The 14,498-nt window shown below is 42.1% G+C and overlaps 1 protein-coding gene across 2 annotated transcripts in view; it reads left to right on the forward strand.

Annotated features, from left to right (window-relative positions):
* The window catches only part of LOC130291357 (cullin-4B-like), an 85,952-nt gene extending 71,780 nt beyond the window's left edge, over positions 1-14,172 (forward strand). For both annotated transcript variants that reach the window (XM_056540032.1, XM_056540033.1), the window contains exons 17-21: positions 4,331-4,444; positions 6,646-6,751; positions 6,885-7,057; positions 7,709-7,861; positions 10,023-14,172. In XM_056540032.1, coding sequence (XP_056396007.1) covers positions 4,331-4,444; positions 6,646-6,751; positions 6,885-7,057; positions 7,709-7,861; positions 10,023-10,118 — 642 coding nt within the window. In that variant the 3' untranslated portion in view covers positions 10,119-14,172. The remainder of the gene's footprint in view (positions 1-4,330; positions 4,445-6,645; positions 6,752-6,884; positions 7,058-7,708; positions 7,862-10,022) is intronic.
* The last annotated feature ends 326 nt before the right edge of the window (positions 14,173-14,498 follow it).

Here is a 14,498-nt window from a genome sequence, read left to right on the forward strand (position 1 = left end):
ATTGTAGTCCAGAATACAATCGGGCTTGAGGACCGGTCCCTCGCTACCTCGCACAGGGACAGGGGTGCTGCCGTTCCCATGAATAGTGGTGAGCATAAGGACATCCCTCTTGTCCTTATACCGGACCAACAACAGGTTCTCATGGGAAAAGGCACGGGACTCGCCCCGGGGGATAGGAGCATGTAGGGGATGGGGCGGAAGGCCTCTTTGATTCTTCCGGACTGTCCCACAAGCGACCGTGGATCTGGCGGCGAGGGATGTGAAGAGAGGGATACTAGTATAAAAGTTATCCACGTAAAGGTGGTAACCTTTATCTAGCAATGGATGCAAAAGGCCCCAAACTATTTGCCTGCTAACACCCAGAGTGGGGGGACATTCTGGGGGTTCAAAACGGGAATCTCTTCCCTCATACACTATAAACTTGCAAGTGTACCCGGAGGTACACTCGCAAAGTTTATACATCTTCACGCCATACCGCGCTCGCTTGGTCGGGATGTATTGCCGGAAGCTGAGTGTCCCCTTGAAGCTGATGAGCGACTCATCAATAGAGACCTCCCGCCCCGGGACATAGGCCTCCCAAAATCTGGCCCCGAAGTGATTAATGACCGGCCTGATTTTATACAGTCAGTCATACGCAGGATCAGTTTGGGGGGGGGACATGCCGCATTATCAGCATAATGCAAACATCTCCGAATGGCCTCGAACCGGGAACGTGCCATGGCCATACTGTAGAGGGGTGTCTGGTAAAAGACGTCCCCACTCCAATATTGCCTGACACTGGGTTTTTTAACTATACCCATATGCAGCACGAGGCCCCAAAAGGTCCTCATATCGGCTGCATCGATTGGAGTCCAGCCGCCGGGTCTAGCTAAAAGTGAGCCCGGGTTAGCGGCGACGAACTGTTGGGCATACAGATTTGTCTGTGTAACCATCAAATTAACAAAGTCGTCACTAAAAAAATGATTTAAAAAGTCCTTTTCAGTGAACCCGGCGATGTTAATTTTGATTCCTGAGTCGCCAACAAGCTCAGGAATCAGGGGCTCGTGGTCCGCTGGCTGAGTCCAGACAAGTTCTCCGGTACGATGTACCAGTGATCTTGGCTGGGGGGCTTCACTAGTATGAGTGCCAGGGGGACTCATACTAGCATGGGGCACAGGGTCAAGGACAGAGGAGGTTTGCGGCGCCGCCGCCACCTTGGTGGCTCATCATCAGAACTAGATGATGAGGAGGACGATGAAATAAGGAAGGTGGGGTCTTCATCGTCCTCTGAGCCGCTCTAGGTGTCGGAGGCAATTATGGCATATGCCTCCTCCGCCAAAAATGCTCTGCGGGCCATTTCCCTAATCTAATGGGAATACTGGTGTGTGTGTGAAACTTTATTTGTGTATGTGCTGCGTGTGGTGTGGTGCGAGACTACCTCCCTAACCCGCCCTAACCTAACTAAACTAACCCGCCCTAACAGAAAAAATATAAAATTAAAAGGGGACTTTAAAAAAAAAAAAGGGGGGGACTTCTAGCGCAAAAAAGCCCTGCGCCAAAAAAAAGCATTTATCAGTGGTGTGCGCACTGATTAAATAAATCACTGACAGCGGTGGGACAGGCTGCACACACAGGTACATGCCTGCTACTGGTGGCACGGACCGCCTATGGGTGCAAAAAAAAATTTAAAAAAAAGCGTTAACCGAAAAAAGTGCCTTTACCACAAAAAAACACGCTGATCGGTGATAAATCACGGACAGCAGTGAAGCACGCCCCACACACACAGGTACGGTCCGGCCACACAGCACACGCCTGCTACTGGTGACACGGACCGCCTATGGGTGCAAAAAAACGCTAGAAAAAAATGCCCGCACCACAAACAAAAAAAAACGCTGATCAATACTACGGGACTGATCAGCGGCGGGTGGGCTTTAACAAGCGGTGGCGGACCGCTCTTTTATAGCTAAGAGGGTCTGCACAAACGCTGATTACGCGGAAACGCTGCAGAACGTCGGTAAGTAGTTACCGGCGTCCTGCAACGATCGCTGGTGTAGGAGGTCCTCCGGACCTCCTCTGGCACACTGCCGGGATGTCTGCTGAATGAAATCAGCAGACATCCGGCTCCGATCCCCGCCCGGCGAGCGGCGGGGAACGGAATCGTAGCACATCGCTCGTTTGAATTGACGAGCGATGCGCTGCGATCGCTGACATGGGGGGTCATCATGACCCCCCTGGGCGATATGCCGCGATGCCTGCTGATCGATATCAGCAGGTATCGGGCACCGGCTCTGCTCCACATGGCTGCGGGGGGCCGGGAATGGACAGGACGTACTCATACGTCCTCTGTCCTTAAGGACTCGGAAACGGGGGTGTAGGAGTACGTCCATTTTCCTTAACCCCTTAAGGACGCAGGACGTAAATGTACGTCCTGGTGCGGTGGTACTTAACGCACCAGGACATACATTTACGTCCTAAGCATAACCGCGGGCATCGGATCTCGCGGGCGTCCGCCATTAACCCCTCAGGTGCCGGTATCAATACAGATCCCGGCATCTGCGGCAGTGCGCGATTTGAATGAATGATCGGATCGCCCGCAGCGTTGCTGCGGGGATCCGATCATTCATAACGCCGTACGGAGGTCCCCTCTCCTTCCTTCGTGCGGCTCCCGGCGTCTCCTGCTCTGGTCTGTGATCGAGCAGACCAGAGCAGAAGATGACCGAAAACACTGATCTGTTCTATGTCCTATACATAGAACAGATCAGTATTAGCAATCATGGTATTGCTATGAATAGTCCCCTATGGGGACTATTCAAGTGTAAAAAAAAAATGTAAAAGTAAAAATAAAAAAGTGAAAAATCCCCTCCCCCAATAAAAAAAGTAAAACGTCTGTTTTTTCCTATTTTACCCCCAAAAAGCGTAAATTTTTTTTTTATAGACATATTTGGTATCTCCGCGTGCGTAAATGTCCGAACTATTAAAATAAAATGTTAATGATCCCGTACGGTTAACGGCGTGAATGAAAAAAAAAAAGTCCAAAATTCCTACTTTTTTAATACATTTTATTAAAAAAAATATATAAAAAATGTATTAAGTTTTTTTTATATGCAAATGTGGTATCAAAAAAAAGTACAGATCATGGCGCAAAAAATGAGCCCCCATACCGCCGCTTATACGGAAAAATAAAAAAGTTATAGGTCATCAAAATAAAGGGATTATAAACGTACTAATTTGGTTAAAAAGTTTGTGATTTTTTTTTAAGCGCAACAATAATATAAAAGTATAATTTTAATCGTATTGACCCTCAGAATAAAGAACACACGTCATTTTTACCATAAATTGTACGGCGTGAAAACGAAACCTTCCAAAATTAGCAAAATTGCGTTTTTTGTTTTAATTTCCCCACAAAAATAGTGTTTTTTGGTTGCGCCATACATTTTATGATATAATGAGTGATGTCATTACAAAGGACAACTGGTCGCGCAAAAAACAAGCCCTCATACTAGTCTGTGGATGAAAATATAAAAGTTATGATTTTTAGAAGGCGAGGAGGAAAAAATGAAAACGTAAAAATTAAATTGTCTGAGTCCTTAAGGCCAAAATGGGCTGAGTCCTTAAGGAGTTAAGGGGTTAAATATTTCTGTGTAGTCATTTGTATTATTGAAAATTATATTTAGCCTGAGTCACCTTCTTGAAAGGCCAAGTCTGGGTAAAGTGAAATTTAATAGCTATGTCAACAAATCTAGCATTTTGATGAAGCCTGAAACAGTAATCAAATGTCATCAAAATAAATACTAAGCCAAAGGTTCATTGTACAGCAAAAACTGGTGCAGCAAGGCAAGTGGGGATGGAAAAAGAAAAATGAATACTAGCAACACTGCCTCAATAGTGGCATCCACTTTTAACCCGGGTTTACACAGCCGAAAATGGGTGGACATTCCGCACATTTGAATGATCTAGCAGGCACTAGGACTGGTCGGGAATGTGCCTTCTCATAGACGGCAGTGTATTTCAGAGCAGAATCCGCAGAAAGAATAGTCTATTCTTTCTGCGGACACTGCAGTCGTGATTTCCGTGGCAGAAACATCTGCCGCATAAATTCTGCTGTGTGCACAGTGCAGAAGAATCCTATTGAAATCAATGTGACTCTGCTGCAGCAAAATATTCCTGTGGTATGTGAACATAGCCTTATTCTTCTCCCCCTTAAAAACAAGTTTTAAAAATTGAAAAAGCTGAATTAAGGGAAATTTCTTATTCTGGACTCTGCCTACTTTAATGTGATAAACTTCTAAGTCTTCATTTGTGTCATGGGTGTACAGACCAATGTGCAATAATATATATTTTCTACTTCTAGATGGTAAAACTGCAAGAAATATTCAAAACATTTTACCTTGGAAAGCACAGTGGTAGGAAGTTACAGTGGCAGTCCACATTAGGGCAGTGCGTCTTAAAAGCAGAATTCAATGAGGTAAGCTTACTTGTGGTTTTTATTCTTCTTTCTTAGCATTTGATATAATTTATGTCCTGGCTGCTGATTTGTAAAGAAGAAAAAATTAATAAACAAATAAACATTAAAAAAATTGTGTGTGTGTGTGTGTATATATATGTATGTATGTATTATAAGCTGATGTTTTAGGGGTTCCTGAGGGGTTACTTTGGCTAAACATTGATTGCTGCAGCCTGTTAGTCTCCTCTCTTTTGGAGATGGAAGGAAGCACCTGCAAAGTTTCTGGTACTTCATGTGAAATAGTATGATAAGTATTGTGTGGTGTCCCGGCACCGTATTTCATACTGTTCCTTGTTTATTAGTCCCCAAAGTCAGAGTCCCTAGGACTGTCGGGGTTCGCTTCCCTAATTAACCCCTAGTCACCCCTTATTTAGATTGATAATATCCATAAATATCAAGTTACTATGTATATGGTGTTGCTCACTTGTTTTAGCGTCGCAGGACCTAGGGGGTCATGTGACACGGTTCAGAACTCTATGGTATGTTGAAGGACCTTAGGTGGTTCTTGAGTCACGTGTTTTCCCATAATGCCGTGTAACGGTGAGTGATAGTTGTTTTGGACCAATCCAAAACGGCCCGCCCCTGCCCATATAAGGGAGCTGCGGCAATTGATCTCTTCTCTCTTGGGTTGCTGACACTGAATGAGGTAGGACCTCCGCAACTTTCAAGTACGTTTACTAGGCCAAAGCCTTGCTGCCTCGGCCTACATCACAGCGGCTATAGATATCTAATTCAGACCCCTTTTGAACGCTTTTACAAAGTTCACCATGACCACCTTCCCTGGAAGAGTTCCACAGTCCACAGTCTCACTGCTCTTACAGTAAAGCACCCCCGTCTGTGCTGGTGTAGAAACAGTCTTTCCTCTAAACGAAGAGGATGCCCCCTAGTAAATCACTTCATTTCCCAAAAGTTACTTCTTGGCCATTAGGTTTCTCTTTTCCGTGCCTGTTAGGAAAAATATGTCTGCACAACACACATCGGCCCTCATTTACTATTGCAAACCCAACATGTTTTGTCGGGTTGTGTGCCAGATTCTGTTGTGTTACACCAGAAATTTTTGTCTGCGCTAGAATTTGCACCAGAATTGGAAAAACCCCAACTAACTCTCCATTTTGCCAGGAAAACCTGGAAAGGGGTGTGTTTCCGACATTTTCACAAAAATCCTAAATATTTACTAAGGTTTCCACATAAAATGTGGTGGATTTGAACTGAGGAAAACCCTACAGATCAGAGCATGTGTAAAAAAAGCAAAGTGTAGGGAAAGTGGAAAATGTAGGGAAACCTTAGTAAATACCGTGGAAAATAAATTGTAGGGAATTAAAACCCACAAAGAAACCTACACAACACTCTTAGTAAATAAGGGGCATTGACTTTAACTGGGACAGTCTGGTGTCGGTTTATTTAGCAGGATCTGAAGAGACAAGAGTGTCTGCTTGCAGCATTTTTTGTCTGCTCAGATCCTGCTAATTAAACATATTCTGCAATAGAGATTCCCTAACATAGCTCTAAAGCAAAAACTGCAATACAGAAAACCGGAAATGGGGGTGGGCTTAGCTACGTGCTGTGTTCAAGAAGGGTGAAGAGCGAGTGAGCCTGACCTGTGCCCCTGCAAGATGTGAGCTTGTCCCCATCCACCAGAGGCTCTATATTCTCTCTGAACCACAACGAATCAAGGCATCCTTCTCATTTCACCAGCAGCAGCTATTCTGTGCTTAGTTTAACCCTTTCCTTCCCGTGCTGCGGTTTCTTTTGCTTCTGCTTACTTAGCACCCTGCAAAGCCAGTGGATCCCTATACATTCTGTCTATTGTACTTTGTAAATCGACCCACAGGACTGTGCCAGCCTGCCTCTTCAGTCCATTGTTCTTTCACGAACACTGTGTCATGGCAAGAAGTAATTGCTGTGCCATGATTGGCCAGACAAATAAGGTGAAGGAAGTTATTGTGCTAATGAAAAAACACTTTAGCTCTGGTTCCACCCCTGAAATGTGGAGAATAAGAAAAATCTGTGCATCATGAAGGGGGGGGGGGGGGGTTCTCAAAGACTAAATAACTGCATTGAGAGCCCCATAATCACCTTTTTACCGTGCAGGTTTAAAAAAATAAATAAATTGGAAACCGATTTGGTAACATTTTTATTTTATTTATTCTTTTTCCTTTTAGGGTAGAAAAGAATTACAAGTTTCGCTTTTCCAAACACTGGTTCTGCTCATGTTTAATGAGGGTGAGGAGTTTAGTTTTGAAGACATAAGGCAGGCCACTGGTATAGGTGAGTGGTGAATGGATGTTACTGTTTCTTGGCCCTTTTTTTTTTTTTTTTTTCTTAAACTAGATACAATAATTTTGTATGCTTTAGATGTTTAACATACATATATATATTTTTTCATTCCCCCATCTGTCAGAGGATAGTGAATTAAGAAGAACCCTTCAGTCATTGGCCTGTGGGCGAGCCAGAGTTCTTACCAAGAATCCAAGGAGTAAAGATGTAGATGATGGAGACAAGTTCACATTCAATGATGACTTCAAGCATCAGCTTTTCAGGATAAGGATTAATCAGATTCAGATGAAAGAAACGGTACTTTTGCTGTTCTTATAACTCTTGTGGCCACATAGAAGGTTGGAAGATCCGTTCTCCCATTTGTTTAGATTAAAAGAACATGGGAATGGATTTCAGCACATAGAAGAAAGGACACATTCCCAAAGAAATACAGTGGACTCATGTTTAGGAGTCAGTTGTATTTATAAGTAGTATCCACCTCCCTGTTGAGTCAGAGGTGATGGCAGCAAATTGGTTTACAGTAAGGAGGGCAAGAGAAGGCAGGATAACACTCTTTAGAAATACATCACATCCCTAAAGAGTAGTCTGACACAAGTGGCACAAAAAAATAATTTAAAAAATATAGCATGTGTATGAAAATAATTAAGCTTATATAATTTACTGTTTTTTTGCCCATAACATTAGAAATAGCCCTTTCCTCACATGCAATAAATTAGGATCCTCTTTGGAACATGAGTTACTTGAGGTGTGCTACAACCTATTTGTTATAAGCTAGTTATGTTACAGAGCATTTATATCTATATTGGATCTGCCCTACAACTTTCTGGTCAGTCTATATTGTGTTTTCGTCCTGATAAAATGTTACAGTATGGTATATTGTGCTGTAAATTGTTACATTTTCTGTATTTGGTGACTGTCTAGCTAAGGCTTTATATTTGATCTTAAAAGGTGGAGGAACAAGCCAGCACTACAGAGCGAGTCTTTCAGGACCGGCAGTACCAAATTGATGCAGCCATTGTTCGAATCATGAAGATGAGGAAAACACTTAGCCACAATCTTTTGGTGTCAGAGGTGTACAACCAGCTTAAATTCCCAGTGAAGGTAAGTTTACACACTGTCCACATCTCTGCGCTTTGTCTTCGAGTCTTAAGAGTGGTAATAATTTCAGTGTAATAGGCTTTATTGGAGGTGCCAGTGCTGCTTCAGTGCAGAGGTGAAGTTTTTTCATTTGATATAGCATAATTTGGCGATTTCTGGGACTGACAGCTGAGAATTCCTTAATAAGAAGCTGTAGTGCTAGGTATATTTACCTCATCCTTTGGCCAGGATGAGGTAAATATACCTTATATAATATTTACTGCTATAACTGGCTGTTGCAGGCTGTAACACATAATTCACTTGGCAGGAGGGGAGGGGGGAGAATATTACTCACTATAATAACACTGTATGGTGTGTAAGGAGAGAAGAGATAACTTTGTTATGAAGGTTCTCCTGATGGATAACTGACACTATGCAGCACAGGAATGAGCATGTGCACTGACTGCTGGGAAATTATGTTCAAAGTCAATCATGTGACTGTCAGCGGCTCCACCCTCCACATAGATTTTTATATGAAGCATAAAAAGGTCATCAATCATTTCACCACAAAATGTAAGAACAAAAATAAAACACCATTTTGTAAATTTAGAGGGCTCCTGTTTCTACGAAGTGCACTTTTCTGTAAAAATGCCACACTATCTTTATTCGTAGGTCCATTAGTGCTGGGCAGTGTGACCAAAAATGCATATCACTGTATTTTTGTAAGTTATGGCGGTTCTACAGTATTTCCCCCATACACGCTGGGGAACTAATCATATGTGACCCGCAGGCCCTTCTCCCCCAAACCCCAACCCCCCCCCCCCCGTTCCTCCTGTGAGCCGCTGGCGCTTTAAATAAATGAGTTGTGTGTCGGTGTGCTGGAAATGATTAAAGGACATCTGTACTGATTAATTTTTTACATGTTCCTGTGCCCGGGCTGCAGAGTGATGGGAACGTCACAGAGCCGTCTACATATCACCGGCCGCAGCGATGTCCCACCTCGGGCGGTGAAAGGCTGAGCGCACTGTCATGTAAGGAGCCGGCCGGCTCCTTACATGACATGATAGACTGGGCGCACTGTCATGTAAGGAGCCGTCCGGCTCCTTGCATGACAGTGCCCTCAGCCTTTCACTGGCCGATACAGGACATCGCTGCGGCCGGTGATACGCTGACGGCACTGTGACGTTCCCATCCCCAGGAAGCAGCATGAGGATCGCAGCACACACTTCACTCATTTAAAGCACCGGCGGCTCACAGGAGGACGGGGGGGAGCAGCGCCCGCAGGTCATATATGATTAGTTCCCCGATTATGTGTGTTTTTGCTTACATAATTTTATTTAAAGACTAGAAAAAGGGGTGGGGATGATTAAAACTTTTGTTAGGGAAGGGGTTAATTTTAGAGATGAGCGAACTTACAGTAAATTCGATTTGTCACGAACTTCTCGGCTCGGCAGTTGAAGACTTATCCTGCATAAATTAGTTCAGCTTTCAGGTGCTCCCGTGGGCTGGAAAAGGTGGATACAGTCCTAGGAGACTCTTTCCTAGGACTGTATCCACCTTTTCCAGCCCACCGGAGCACCTGAAAGCTGAACTAATTTATGCAGGATAAGTAATCAACTGCCGAGCCGAGAAGTTCGTGACAAATCGAATTTACTGTAAGTTCGCTCATCTCTAGTTAATTTGCATTTATTACCATAAAATCACTTTTTTTTTATTTATTTTTTATTCCCACACAATTTTTTAGTTTCCATAGGGGACTATTCCATGCAATCCTCTGACTGCTTGCAATGTTCAATGCTGTGCCATTGCCAGCATTAATCAGTGTTGTCTGCACTTTATTGCTCCAAGCTGCCATGGCTTACTGAATCATTGGAGTGCCGATCAGACAGTGAGGAGCCAGGTAAGGGCCCCTTCTGCCATCCTCAGCTGATCGGGAGGCTGCGATGTCACCACTAGTGTCCCGAACAGCCCAGTGAATGCTGGGACCATCTCTCCATGATGAGCGCATCATAGAATGGGAGTGGGTGTAGGGCGTAAATTTGCGCCCTGCATCCTTAAGTGTTAAGCAAAAGTAACTCTTTAAGAGGTATATAATAAAAATGTTTGCCATGCTTTCTCATGCAGACTTTTCAGGAACTAATTATCCTAATCAAACTTGTGTTTGTTTTTTTTTATTCTTTTTTAGCCTGCAGATCTCAAGAAAAGAATAGAATCCTTAATAGACAGGGACTACATGGAAAGAGACAAAGAGAATCCCAACCAGTACAATTATGTTGCATAATAAGAAATGTTGCAGCCTTTGTCTTGATGGGCCCCTAGCGGATAATAAAATAGCTTGATCCCATTAACTTGTTAAACCATTGATAACTGAATCCTGCATAAAGAAGACTTGAGCAGATTATTATTTTTTTTGCAATTTGAAAAACCTCTTTTTAAAGATTACACTCGATAAGAATGCTGTTGAACTCTTTTGCATGTTCTTTAGAATGATGTGTCCTGGGTATTCCCTGGGTTGTAATCTGCTGGACACGCTGAAGATTACATGGCCATATTCCATCATTTTTCATCTCCTCATAAAGCTAAATGGGAAATCGACATGGTATCATCTGATCATTGAATCTGCATTCAAGCAAGCAAAAGTTGTGTGCAAAAAAGGCTTGCTGAAGCCCCAGTGAGTAAAGCCTGACCTGGATATCTGACTTTTTATTTTTTTTTACCACTTCAAAAACAAAAGCCTAAACATGTTCCTGTAACGTCATCTTTTCATGTGAGCCTAAGTGCTAGCTTGTACTGTAAACTCTCCTATGTGTGTGTACCAAGCTAAGATGTATAGGAAGAATCATTGTACATTTTCTTTGGGCTGAACATGTTGTGATCTAGGTGATTGTACGGTGGAGGCTTGTTTTGTTTTGAGTGAAGAATGACTTCAGCCTACAAATTTGGCTGGACTTTACAAAATCCCACACTAACTTCCTGTCTGTGCAGGATTTCATGGAGAGAAGTCTGCAACCAAGTGATCAGTCACAGCATTTATGTAGTGGCTTCCTACAATACATGCCCAATTCAATTGGCTTTTTAATTGGCCTTTGACTGGTTTGGTGTTGGGCGCGTGGATTGTATGCAATGTGAATTCACTTAAGGGGTTTGTGAATTTTGTGCCTTTTTATCAGAGACTCCAATTGAATTTATTGCTAAAAGTGTATGTCTTTAGGAAAAAAAATAGGTATATATATATATATATATATATATAATATTTTTTTTTATACAGGGTAGATATTTTTTAATTTTTTTTTCTTTTTAAATTTTCATTTTACAAATCCAGGATAGAAGATAGATTTCCTCCTAATTATTGTGCTGCAGAAGCACTTCCACATGCAGCCATTTACATTCTTATTTGAATTTGCCTCCACCTATCAGCTTGTTCTCTAGCCAGGTCTGAACAGTTCCTGAGTTTTATTCCCTGAGCAGTATCCTTGGTTTTCTTAAGATGTTCTCGGTTGCCTGAGCACCTTGTAGTAGTTGGAGTGGTACTTAGAACTCAGTAATGACCTTGTAAACATCTAGAACCTCTGTCAGTGTTCCTTCAAATATTGGCAAATGAACCCTAAATCTAATGGCTGTATTAGAATAGTCTACAGTATTTGTTGCTGGGCTTTAATGTGATGCATCTTTTCATGCTGGAGGAAGGAATAGTGTTCAACTGAAAGTGCAGAAAAATCACAGCTTTAGCTCCTATGTACCCAGTGTAAGGAATCTCTTTTAACATGCTCACACCTGAATGTTCACAACCATTTCTATTATTCCAGTGCATCTAAAATAAAGCAAATATATACTTAATTTGATGTTTAGTATCTACAGCTCCTATGCATGTCTGTGTAACTATGGCGACAGACTACAAACAACCTGTGTAGTCTGCTCTTGCAGTACTTCTTAACCTACTAACTGTATATAAGCAAGCAGTAGAAAGCAGATACAGGAATTTGACTCAAATTGAAGAGTTTTATCTGTTACCATGGAGACAGTAATCTACATATGAGCTGTAGACACAAGAGGAAAGTGAACAAGAAGTCAGATGTTGTAAATGTTGCCTTCCTACTAAGTTCTGCAACATTAGAAACCCAAAGCATGCAATTCTCTAAGCTGTGGATCTAATCTGCTATTCTCAGTGAGCACTCACCTTCACTTGACTACAAGGAAAGTCTTTGTTTTTAAGATGATTTGAGATGATTCTTGTCCACTGGAGCCTTCTTTTTTCATACCCTTAAAGGGGTACTCTGGGGAAATAAGACTATCCCCTCTCCACAGGATACGGGATTAGTTTCTGATCGCAGGGTTCAAACATTAAGGCTCCTGTGATCTCTTGTATGGGGGCTGGCTACTCACTCGACCATGGCGTGTTCCAGCCCCCACCAGTGACAGCCCACTCATCAAATCACTGGTTCAGCCAGACCTACAATGATTAGAAACTTATCCCTTATGCTCTGAATGGGGTATTCGATGAAGAGAAAAAAAAAATGTTTTTCATATCAACTAGCTCCAGTAAGTTACAGATTTGTAAATAACTTCTATTAAAAAATCTTAATCCTACCAGTACTTATCAGCTGCTGAAGTTGAGTTGTCCTTTTCGGTCTGACAACAGTGCTCTCTGCGGACTTCTGTCTCACGAACTGACCAGAGAAGGATAGGTTTGCTATGGGTATTTGCTGCTACTCTGGACCGTTCCTGAGACAGAGGTGTCAGCAGAGAGCACTGTCAGACAGAAAAGAACTTAATCCTACCAGTACTTATCAGCTGCTGAAGTTGAGTTGTCCTTTTCGGTCTGACAACAGTGCTCTCTGCGGACTTCTGTCTCACGAACTGACCAGAGAAGGATAGGTTTGCTATGGGTATTTGCTGCTACTCTGGACCGTTCCTGAGACAGAGGTGTCAGCAGAGAGCACTGTCAGACAGAAAAGAACTTAATCCTACCAGTACTTATCAGCTGCTGAAGTTGAGTTGTCCTTTTCGGTCTGACAACAGTGCTCTCTGCGGACTTCTGTCTCACGAACTGACCAGAGAAGGATAGGTTTGCTATGGGTATTTGCTGCTACTCTGGACCGTTCCTGAGACAGAGGTGTCAGCAGAGAGCACTGTCAGACAGAAAAGAACAACTTAATCCTACCAGTACTTATCAGCTGCTGAAGTTAAGATTTTTTTAATAGAAGTAATTTACAAATCGGTTTAACTTTCTGGAGCCAGTTTATATGAAAAAAAAAATTTCTTCATGGAATACCCTGGTTTATTTCCCTGGTGTACCCCTTTAAAATAAATGACTTTTCTCTGCTATTGTTTTTTTAAAACCCTTGACAGCTCAGAGTTCTTCCTCCATAATGTATCTTGATTTGTACTTGAATGTAGCGTGCATTAAATGCAATTGCTGGTAATAATTGCCAAGCTTGCATTAATCTCTCTGCTTTCCTCTTACAAATGCTGTTAATTTTTTTTATTTTCTGTGGAGCTTTTCTTCTTTTTAACTTATTTACTGATAACTATCTGCATTATTTTCCTCTTAAAGAACCAGGCATTGTTACTGTTTGGGGAAACTGAAATATACAGTTATTTTTTGTGTAGATGTCGCAAATGTGCCAAAAAGTGCATCAAGTTATCAGTCACAACTAAAAAATGTTTGTTTTACAATGCAGATTGTTTTACAGAGATCTAATCCTGTCACCTCCTTTTGGAACATTTAGGTTTTAAGTTTTTAAGTATAACATGTATATAGAACATGATTTTCTCTTTCAAGCGTTTAGAGGCAATCACAGCTTTAAGCATATTGTAGCTGCAAAGTTAGGAACAGATGTGCCAGACATGGGCAACAAGCGAACCCCAGTAAAATGTCACCACCTTTCCGCAGATGTCTGTACAGCTGGCTCTTCTCTTACGGACTTGTAGAGAAGGCTTCAAGTATAATGTGCACACCTCACCTGCTGAAGAGTACAGCAGCATTCAGAAATGTAATTTACCTTTTTATTTTACTGTTTTCCAAATGAGGAGTTAACATGCCTCCTTTTTTTTATTATTGTTTGGGGAGCATATTCACTAAATTGTAGATTTCGGAAATTGTATCTGTTCACTTTATTAATGCTCAATGCAAATGAAAAGGAATGTGAGCTCATCGCATCCTTTTAAGGCAGAGGTTGAAACCTTTTTAATGTTTCATAAAACAAATGTGACAAGGGTACAAGGTCAAGTTGATGATAAATAATGTAAATATGTGTCCCTTCAAAGAAGAGTGAGTCTGTATCTAGGTATTTTGTGTCATTTAATAAATATTAAGCAGTTTTGTGTTGCTAAAATTCTGGGTTTCTGAGTGCGTTCATCATAACTTGGTTCTTGCCAGCACACTTGCACTGTTACAAATGGATCTGGATAGGTTGGAGGTTTGGGCTGGGAAGTGGCAGATGAGGTTCAACACTGATAAATGTAAAGTAATGCACATGGGGAGGAAAAATCCGGGCTGGGATTATGTATTAAATTGGAACATGCTGGGTACAACCAACTTGTAAAAGGACTTTGGGGCCTTAGTTGACCATAAATGTAACTGTAGCAACCAGTATTGGGCAGCTTCTGCTAAGACAAATAAAATCATGGGGTGCATTAAAAGGGGCATAGATGCCCACGA

The sequence above is a fragment of the Hyla sarda genome, chromosome 9, assembly GCF_029499605.1.
Source record: "Hyla sarda isolate aHylSar1 chromosome 9, aHylSar1.hap1, whole genome shotgun sequence".
NCBI lineage: Eukaryota > Metazoa > Chordata > Amphibia > Anura > Hylidae > Hyla > Hyla sarda.